Genomic DNA, 10,743 nt, shown 5'->3' with positions numbered 1-10,743 from the left:
AAATATCACCAAAAGAAAGCTCTGTTTGTGGGGAAGAAAAGGACGTAAATTTTGTTTAGGTACAGCATCGTACGACCGCGCAATTGTCCGTTAAAGTAACACAGTGCCGAATCGCAAAATATGGCCTGGTCAGGAAGGGAGTAAAATCTTCCGGACTTAAAGTGGTTAAAGGGTGACTCCACTCTTGTGGGGGAAAAAAATAGCAAATAAAGAAAAAAACAATGTAGCGTATACAATTGTGGCACAAATCATATTGTAATTCAATGTTATTAAAAATTCCCTTTCCTTTTCAATCTGCAGCTGCTGTAATTTTCTGAAAATGCAATGCAATATGGCCGCCTGGAGCTGTTCTGTACACAGAATGTATACTGACCACGCCCCCAGAAACATCATCTCCTGCTTGTGTGATTGGCTCACCAATTTTCCCAGAAGTCTGCACTAAGATACAAGTCAGATTTCTGGCATCCCCTGCAACAACAATGTCATTTTTGGTGAGATATTCCCAATAGGAACACGTCTAAAGGGATGCAGGCCCAGCAACTTCCTTCATTAGAGCCCTGCAGCTGCCACAGCTGATAGATAATTATGAAACCACTCCCATTAGACCCACTCAGCACAGAGGAACAAACAATGATTTCTTCAGAATAACAAAAGGTAGGAATCTGCAACAAAGTTTGTTACAATCCCTGCAATGTACAGAGATCACCCAGAGGGGGAGGGTTTTTTCTCAACAAAAGTGGAGATACGCTTTAACTGGCAATTGCACAGTTATGCAACACTGTACCCAAATGAAATTGATATAATTTTTTTCACACAAATTGAGCTTTCTTTTGGTGGTATTTGATTATCACTGGGTTTTTTTTATTTTTTTTGCAATATAAACGAAAAAAACGAACATTTTGAAAAAAACAAACAAAAAAAAAAAAAAACAAAACAATATTTTCTAAGTTCTGTTATAAAACATATCCAATAAAATCAAAATTAATTTAACATTTGGGTAAAAATGCATTCTGCTACATGTCTTTGATTTTAACCGATTGCCGACCGCCGCAAGTACATATACTGTGGCGCTCAGCCCCGGCCAGGCAAAGTGACGTATATATACATCACTAGCCTGTCATTGGCTTGTGATCCAATAGCGGGCGAGCGCGCGCCCGCTGAGGCACGCGCCCACCCTGGCTTGTTCACTAAGGAGTCAGTGCGTGTGACCGGCGGACCCGATGTCTGCCGGTCACTCGCCGATCGTCGTTAGAGCGGGAGAAAGGCAGGCGGCTAATGTAAACAAAGCCGCCTGTCATTCTCCCCTGTGTAAAAATGGAGATCAGACGGTTCTACTATGTAGGACCGTTGATCTCTGTTTTTACAGTAGTAGCCATGTCCAATCACAGTTAGAAGCACGCCCCTAGGACACACTTAACCCCTCCCTCTCCAATGCAGTTAACCCCTTCCCTGCCAGTGTCATTTTTACAGTAACAGTGCATATGTATAGCACTGATTACTGCAGTAATGTCACTGGTAACCCCAAAAGTGTCAAAAATGTCAGTCAAGGGTCCGATCTGTCCGCCGCAATGTCGCAGTCCCGTAAAAAAATCGCAGATCGCCGCCATTACTCGTTAAAAAAAAAAACACCAAAAATGACAAAAATCTTTCCCTTTGTTTGTAAACCCGATAACTTTTGCGCAAACCAATCAAAATACGCTTTTTGCGATTTTTTTTTTACCAAACATATGTAGCATAAAACAAATTGGCCGAAAATGTTAAAAAAATTTAATTTTTACATTTTTTTTTGCGAATTTCATATAAAAAATTTGAAAAATATTGTTATTTTTGCAAAATTTACGCTCTTTTTTTGTTTATAGCGCATGATCAAAAAATCGCACAGGTGATCAAATACCACCAAAAGAAAGCTCTGTTTGTGGGAAAAAAAGGACGTCAAATTCGTTTAGGTACAGCGTCGCACGACCACGCAATTGTCCTTAAAGTCACGCAGTAAAAAAATCGCAAAAAACCCCCTGGTCAGGAAGGGGGTAACATCTTCCGGGGCTGAAGTGGTTAAAAAAAATTCCCAATAAGTGCATAATAATTGGTTTGTATGAAAGTTTTAGAGTCTACAAAGTAGTAATTTTTTGTCACAAAGTTTTGAAAATGAAGAAATTGATTAAAACATTTTTTTTAATCTTCATTCTAACAACAAAAAATTGTAAAAAAAAATAAATAAAAGAAAACCCTGATCCCCCTCTTTTCCAGAGTATTACTCTGGTGAAATTATGTAAAAATAATTGTAAAAAATGAAAAATAAATGTTTAAAAAATGTAATAAAAAATTATTATTTTTGTTTTACATACTGTCACCAGTGCAGTACAGTTTTCCCTTATATGACTGGTGTGGCGGTGATCAGGGACATTGATATAATTTTTTTTCACACAAACAGAGCTTTCTTTTGGTGGTATTTGATCACCTGTGCGATTTTTACTTTTTGCGCTATAAACAAAAAAAGAGCGTACATTTTGCAAAAATAACAATATTTTTCACATTTTTTTATATGAAATTCCCCCCAAAAAAAATGTAAAAATCAAAATTTTTTTAAATTTTCGGCCAATTTGTTTATGCTACCTATTTTGATTGGTTTGCGCAAAAGTTATCGCGTTTACTAACAAAGGGAAAGATTTCTGTCATTTTTGGTGTTTTTTTTTTTAACGTGTAATGGCGGCGATCTGCGATTTTTTTTTGCGGTACTGCGACATTGGGGCGGACAGATCGGACCCTTGACTGACATTTTTGACACTTTTGGGGTTACCAGTGACATTTCTACAGTAATCAGTGCTATATATATGCACTGTTACTGTAAAAATGCACTGGTAGTGAAGGGGTTAACTATATTTGGGAGGGAGGGGCTGTGTGTGTCCCTAGGGGCGTGATTCTTACTGTGATTGGCTGTGGCTCTAGCTGTAAGGACACTGATCAACGGATCTACATACTAGATCCGAGTGATCAGTGTTTTTACAGCGAGGAGAATGACAGGTGGGTTGTTTACACAAGCTGCCTGACATTCTCCTTCTCCCCCGCCGATCGCCGAGTGACCGGCGGACATCGGGCCCGCTGGTCACACGCGCGGGGGGGTCCGTGACCGCGCGGGAGCGCGCCTCCGCGGGCGCGCGCTCGCTCCCCAGAGCCTCACAGGCGAGCGACGTAGACCTATGTCACTCTGCCTGTGAGGGGCCGACTGCCGCAGTAAATATACTGTGAGCAGTCGGCAAGCGGTTAAAAACCAATAAGTGTATAATAAGTTACCAATAAGTGTATAATAATTGATTTGTGTGAGAGTTTTAGAATCTACAAAGTATGGGATATATATTTGACAATCGATCAATCCTAATGTTCTCACTGCCGATCTCATTCCTTGATGCCCTAAAATGCCAGGACAGTATAAATACCCCCCAAAATTACCTCTTTTTCTAAAGTAGACAGTCCGAGATATTTAGTAAGAGCCATGGCAAGTTTTTTGAAGTTGTAATTTTTTTGTCACAAAGTTTTGAAAATGAAGAAATTGATTAAAACATTTTTTTTTGCATCTTCGTTCTAACAACAAAAATTGTAAAAAAAAAAAAAAGAAAAGAAAACCCTGATCCACCTCTTCTCCAGAGTAGTACTCTGGTGAAAGTATGTAAAAATAATTGTAAAAAAATTAAAAATAAATGTTTAAAAAAATGTAATAAAAAATTATTATTTTTTTAAACTGTCACTAGTGCAGTACAGTGTCATCATATGACTGGTGTGGTGGAATCAGGGACACTGTCTGGTGAAATTGATATTATTTTTTTTCACACAAATAAACCTTTCTTTTGGTGGTATTTGATCATCACTGGGTTTTAAGTGATAAACAAAAAAAAAAAAAAAAATTACATTTTGAAAAAACAAAAAACAAAAAACAAAAAAAACAATATTTTCTACATTCTGTTATAAAACACATCCAATAAAATAAAAATTAATTACCGTATTTATCGGCGTATAACACGCACCCCAATATTTGGAGAGAAATTTCAGGAAAAAAGCTTAAATTTAAAATAAACAGCTTTGAACTCAGAACATTTTTTTTTTTTTTTTAAATCAAAGGATATCTCACCAGTGCCCATGAATGCAGCCTCATCTGCAGTCCAACAATGCATCCTCATCAGCAGTGTCCATAATGCAGCCTCACCAGCAGTGTCCATAATGCAGCCCACCAGCAGTGCCCATAATGCAGCCCACCAGCAGTGCCCATAATGCAGCCCACCAGCAGTTTCCATACATGCAGCCCACCAGCAGTGTCCATGCATGCAGCCCCACCAGCAGTGTCCATAATGCAGCCCACCAGCAGTGTCCATATATGCAGCCCACCAGCAGTGTCCATAATGCAGCCCACTAGCAGTGTCCATACATGCAGCCCACCATCAGTGTCCATAATGCAGCCCACCATCAGTGCCCATAATGCAGCCCACCATCAGTGCCCATAATGCAGCCCACCATCAGTGCCCATAATGCAGCCCACCAGCAGTGTCCATAATGCAGCCCACCAGCAGTGTCCATAATGCAGCCCACCAGCAGTGTCCATAATGCAGCCCACCAGCAGTGTCCATGCATGCAGCCCACCAGCAGTGTCCATGCATGCAGCCCACCAGCAGTGTCCATAATGCAGCCCACCAGCAGTGTCCATAATGCAGCCCACCAGCAGTGTCCATAATGCAGCCCACCAGCAGTGTCCATAATGCAGCCCACCAGCAGTGCCCATAATGCAGCCCACCAGCAGTGTCCATAATGCAGCCCACCAGCAGTGTCCATAATGCAGCCCACCAGCAGTGTCCATAATGCAGCCCACCAGCAGTGTCCATAATGCAGCCCACCAGCAGTGTCCATAATGCAGCCCACCAGCAGTGTCCATAATGCAGCCCACCAGCAGTGCCCATAATGCAGCCCACCAGCAGTGCCCATAATGCAGCCCACCAGCAGTGTCCATAATGCAGCCCACCAGCAGTGTCCATAATGCAGCCCACCAGCAGTGTCCATAATGCAGCCCACCAGCAGTGTCCATAATGCAGCCCACCAGCAGTGCCCATAATGCAGCCCACCAGCAGTGCCCATAATGCAGCCCACCAGCAGTGTCCATAATGCAGCCCACCAGCAGTGTCCATAATGCAGCCCACCAGCAGTGTCCATAATGCAGCCCACCAGCAGTGCCCATAATGCAGCCCACCAGCAGTGCCCATAATGCAGCCCACCAGCAGTGCCCATAATGCAGCCCACCAGCAGTTTCCATACATGCAGCCCACCAGCAGTGTCAATGCAGCCTCGCAATCGCAATGTCCAAACATGCAGCCTCGCAAGCGCCATTTGAACTGACCATATTTGAAAAGACCGGGAAGGAGCGCCGAGAGCAGAAGGGGCGGGCCGGGCCGAGGAGAAGGAAGGACTAGCTGTCTGTCATAAGAGCAGAAGGGGGCGGGCCGTGCCGAGGAGAAGGGAGAACGAGCGAGCGCAGTCATCGGAAGTCCCGCCTCCTCTACCGAGACGTGTGATGTCTGTCATAGGCGGGACTGCGCTCGCTCGTTCTCCCTTCTCCTCGGCACGGCCCGCCCCCTTCTGCTCTTATGACAGACAGCTAGTCCTTCCTTCTCCTCGGCCCGGCCCGCCCCTTCTGCTCTCGGCAATGCTTCCTGGCCGTTTTTTTTTTTTAATATCGGCGTATAACACGCACTGCTGCTTTTTCCTCCATTTCTAGGAGGAAAAAGTGCGTGTTATACGCCAATAAATACGGTATACATTTGAGTGAAAATGTATTCTGCTACATGTCTTTGATTTAAAAACAAATTCCCAATAAGTGTATAATAATTGGTATGTGTGAACGTTTTTTTTCTAAAGTAGACAGTCCGAGGTATTTAGTAAGAGGCATGGGCGAGTTTCTTGAAGTTGTAATTTTTTTGTCACAAAGTTTTGAAAATTAAGAAATTGATTAAAACATTTTTGTTTTCATCTTTGTTCTAACAACAAAAATTGTAAAAAAATAAATAAATAAAAGAAAACCATGATCCCCCTCTTCTCCAGAGTAGTACAATGTTACTATGGTGACACTGAACTACTCTGGTGAAAGTATGTAAAAATAATTGTAAAAAATGAAAAAATATATGTTTTAAAAATGTAATAAATAATTATTATTTTTAGTTTACCTAGCGAAACCCTGATTCTTCTCTTCTCCAGAGTAGTACAGTGTTTCTATGGTGACACTGAACTACTCTGGTGAAAGTATGTAAAAACAATTGTAAAAAATGAAAAATAAATGTTTAAAAAATGTAATAAATAATTATTATTTTTAGTTTGCCTAGCAAAACCCTGATTCTTCCCCTCTTCTCCAGAGTAGTACAGTGTTTGTATGGTGACACTGAACTACTCTGGTGAAAGTATTTAAAAATAATTGTAAAAAATTAAAAATAAATGTTTAAAAAATGTAATAAAAATTTAATATTTTTTAGTTTGCCTAGCGAACAAACCAATCCTACAACTTAAAAAGTATTATATAGCTTGAGTAACTCTCTTTGATGTCTCAGGGAAAATATTAAGTATGTGTCTTGCAAACCACAATTTTTTTCTGCTGTTTTCTTTCTTTAATAACTGATGGACAATTGGGAAAGATGTGCTACTGTTTGTTATTTCATTGTATTTTCTATGTTCTGAAAAATCTCAATAAAAACCATTGTAACCAAAAATTATTATTTTTTTTTTTTTACATACTGTCACCAGTGCAGTACAGCGTCATCATATGACTGGTTTGGTGGTGATCAGGGACACTGTCTGGAGACAGCATGTTAAAAAATAATAATTTTTTTATTACATTTTTTAAATATTTATTTTTCATTTTTTACAATTATTTTTACATACTTTCACCAGAGTAGTTCAGTGTCACCATAGTAACATTGTACTACTCTGGAGAAGAGGGGTATCAGGGTTTTCTTTTATTTATTTATTTTTTTACAATTTTTGTTGTTAGAAGGAAGATCATTGTAACAGCAAAGTTTTAAATGACCATTCAGGACAACTGTGATTACTAGTGATCTGTGATTGGCTACAGCTAATCACATAGTACAGGGTGCTGTGATTGGCCCAGGTACCATAGTTACATAATAGTTGAGGTTGAATAAAGACAATAGCCCATCCATTTCAACCTGTGTAGGTGTGTGTGCCCGTAATCATCTCACATACCCCTGAATGTTCTAAACTTGAGATGTACGTCTAAGAGTCTTTTGAATGCCACCATACTACCCAAAGAAAACCACCTCTTGTGGTAGAGAATTCCACAATCTTGTAGCCCTAACAGTAAAGAACCCCCTGCGTTGCCTGAGGTTAAAACGCTTCTCCTCTAATTGCATTGTATGCCCTCGAGTCCTCATGCAATCCTTTCAACTGAATAGCTTTTTTTCTATGCTGAGATCACCATTGAGGTATTTATAAATTGCTATCGTGTCCCCTCTCAGGCCTCTCTTCTCCAGGGAGAATAAATGAAGCGATTGCAGACACTCTTCATAATTAAGGTCCTCCAATCCCCTATTTAGTTTAGTTGCCCTTCTCTGGACTCTCTCCAGCTCCAACACATCCCACCTGAGGACTGGCGACCAGAACTGGACAGAATACTCCAGATGTGGTCGGACCAAAGTTTTATAAAGTGGTAGCTCTGGGCCAATCACAGTATAATCAACACACCTGGTATGAATTAGTTAATTCATAACAGCTTTGTTGACATTGTGATCATGTGCTCCTGAACCCGGCACATGACATACATGTACGTGATTGTACCTGCACGTGCCCCCCCCCCCCCCGCTGCAGTACAGGTGCATCTCATCAAATTGATCACTGACTGTAGAAAATGTTGCATTTCATTTGGAAATCAAGGTCCCAGAGTCTGGAGGAGGAGTGGAGAGGCACAGAATCCAAGTTGCATGAAGTCCAGTGTAAAGCTTCCACATGAAGAGAAAGTGGCCGCACACCAAAACGATGACTTGATAGTAGCAAGAATGTATTTGTACAAATCTGGATACAGGGTACAACAGAATGGAAATGGTAGACGAGTTTCACACAACCAACGGCGGGCTTGTTCACTACGTGTACGCTGTTGGTCATGTGAACAAGCATGCTGACGGTCGTGTGAAACTCGTCTACCATTTCCATTGTGTTGTACCCTGTATCCAGATTTGTACAAATACATTTTTGCTACTATCAAGTCATCGTTTTGGTGTGCGGCCACTTTCTCTTCATGTTCCTGTTATCCGGTGGTGATCTGAAGTCCAGCACCCACTGCTGATTGTGGATATAGACCCACCTGAGCGGTGAACATCTACTTTTCAGTATTGAGGCTTCCACAGTCAGTGATGATTTGGGGAGCCATGTCGTCTGCTGGTGTTGGTCTACTGAGTTTTATCAAGTCCAAAGTCAGCGCATGGGAGGATGTCAAAAGACGCCCTCCCAGAACTGGACGACCGCGCTGTAGCTGTCATTCGGCTAGTGGTTAATCTTTCTGCTCCTCTAATTGTATGCTTTCTTCCATTGTGACTTTGCTCCTGCTGTGCTCGGTAGTTTTTGACACCTCTTCGTTAAATAGATTCTCCATGAGCTCACAGAATGACTTTCTTACTTTACTCTTCATATCTTTACCCAAGAAGACATAGAGGATTGGGTTGATACAACTATTGGATTCGGCCAAGGCTTGGGAGAAAAGGTCCAGAATGGTCACCGCAAGGTTGTCGAAGTACAGCAGGATAATGCCCATTATGTGGTAGGGAGCCCAGCTCACAAAAAATGCTATGGCAATACCAAATACCACTTTGGTGGTCTTGTTGCCATCTTTTACAAACCTGGTCTGTTTTAATTTCAAAGCCAGACAAGCATAACTGACAGAGATGATTAAGAGGGGTATGAGAAAACCAAAAATCATGCGAGTAACTGTAACTGTCTTATCTGGAAAAGTCACATGGGTTTCCACCTTAATGTCACTTCCATTACTGTACTGAAGGCCACCTTGTTCGTATCCACATAGTGTAAGGTTCTTCTCTGTGTAGGTGGTTCTGTATAGGACAGCGGGCAGACACATCAAGAAGGACAACATCCGTATAGCCAAGCATATTACTGAGGCCATTCGTAGGTTGCAGTGGTTTCTGGCCCACACGGGTTGGACAATCAGGATACATCGGTAAATGCTTATCGCCACCAGACTGAAAATGTTGGCAAACATAGTGAAGATAACAATGGAGGATAACATCTTGCAGAGGGCAGGACCGTACAACCATTCCTCATAGAAGAATTGGGCAATCAAGAATGGGAAAGCCAGACAGCAAGTCATATCGGCCAGTGCAAGGTTAAAAAACCAGATGTTCATCACTGTCCACTTCATCTTCATACTAATAACCCAAAGAACCAGAAAATTGCCGGGAATGCCAAAAAGAGTGGTGATAACCATAATTAGGATGGTGAATACATGTTGGTTCGAAGCCATGGATGATTCGGTATCACTTGCATTCAACATTCTAGTTTCCTGTAAAGACAAGAGCATTAGGTGGAGATAAGTGAACTTTATCTACTCAGCCTCATGAGAATCTCATCATTCTAAACTAGGTTTGCATCGATACCAGTATTGGTGCCAATGGTAAAAATTTGCACAAAAATTGGTACTTGTGCAAATGCTCCAATACCTGAAACTAATACTTTCAGGCTCTATCAGCTGTCAGTGGCATTCCCCCACTGACAGCTGAAATCTATAAAAAAATAAAAAAGCTGGTAACTATTGGTTGTTAAGGGGTGTGGGGGGCACCACGTCCTCACAGCTCTCTGCTCTGCCTTTCCCGGTCTTCCGGTCCAGTCATGTGGGCGGATCCCCGACTTCATTGTCGTGATCTTGCTCGAACCTGGACTGGCTCTGTGATGTCAGCAGACAGCGGCCTTCAGCCCGCTGTCTGCTGAAAACGGGTCACAGGAGTGCAAAATGATCTGCACTCTTGAAATCCACAAGAGAAGTAAAAACAAACAAGCTTTTCCCGTACTTCTCCTTTAACAACCAATGACTTTGTCAGGAAGGCTCTGGCAGAGGATGAGTTAAACCCACAGGCTAATCCTGGCTCCACCCTTCTCATCAAGGAAGAGCACTATTTAAGCTGGATCAGCACACAGGTTCAGTGCTGCTTTGTCTTCAGCCTTGGATACCTGTTACCTGTTTACCTGCACTTTGTTCCTAGTTCCAGACCCGGCTTGTCCTGACGATTCTCTGATCTCCACCTGCACCGACCTTGGCTTGTCCCGTGACCACTCTTCCTGTCTGCTCCTACTGGCTTATACGTTACCGATTGGCTCCTTACCCGGCTTGTCTTACTACGCTTCTGTCATTCCCAGATCCATCCATCCTGCCTGGGAAGCTCCTCCTGTTATCCAGGAAACCCTGCTTCCAGCACCTGCTGCCTGCACAACACCCTGCTCATCGGACTTCTCTGGCAACCTTCACCAGTAGCCATCGTCCGTTTCAAGCAAAACTCCAGGCGCTCGTGCTACTCTACACTCCGGTGTCCCCTGTTTGCACTATCAGGGGTCCCGAGTCTGAGGCGCAAGGGAGGCCTTCCTCACAGTGTCAGGCTCATCTCCAGGTATGTGATAGACTTATTCAACTTTATCATAAACATTGCTCAGCCTATAAAACAGAAAGATAAAAAGAAACATTGTTTAATTTTGTATCTT

The 10,743-nt window shown here is 42.2% G+C and overlaps 1 protein-coding gene across 1 annotated transcript; it reads right to left on the bottom strand.

Moving 5' to 3' along the window:
• Positions 1–8,526: 8,526 nt before the first annotated feature.
• Positions 8,527–9,544, bottom strand: LOC309563245 (C3a anaphylatoxin chemotactic receptor-like; the record flags this gene model as incomplete). Its single annotated transcript, XM_082267644.1, has 1 exon — positions 8,527–9,544. The coding sequence occupies one exon, from the start codon at positions 9,542–9,544 to the stop codon at positions 8,531–8,533; it is 1,014 nt and encodes a 337-aa protein (XP_082123770.1). The 3' UTR covers positions 8,527–8,530.
• Positions 9,545–10,743: the final 1,199 nt, after the last annotated feature.

This window comes from Pelophylax lessonae (assembly GCF_965119305.1).
Source record: "Pelophylax lessonae genome assembly, chromosome: 9".
In the NCBI taxonomy this organism is placed as follows: domain Eukaryota; kingdom Metazoa; phylum Chordata; class Amphibia; order Anura; family Ranidae; genus Pelophylax; species Pelophylax lessonae.
Note: the sequence above shows the minus strand (reverse complement) of the source record. Positions and strands in the feature narration are given on the sequence as shown.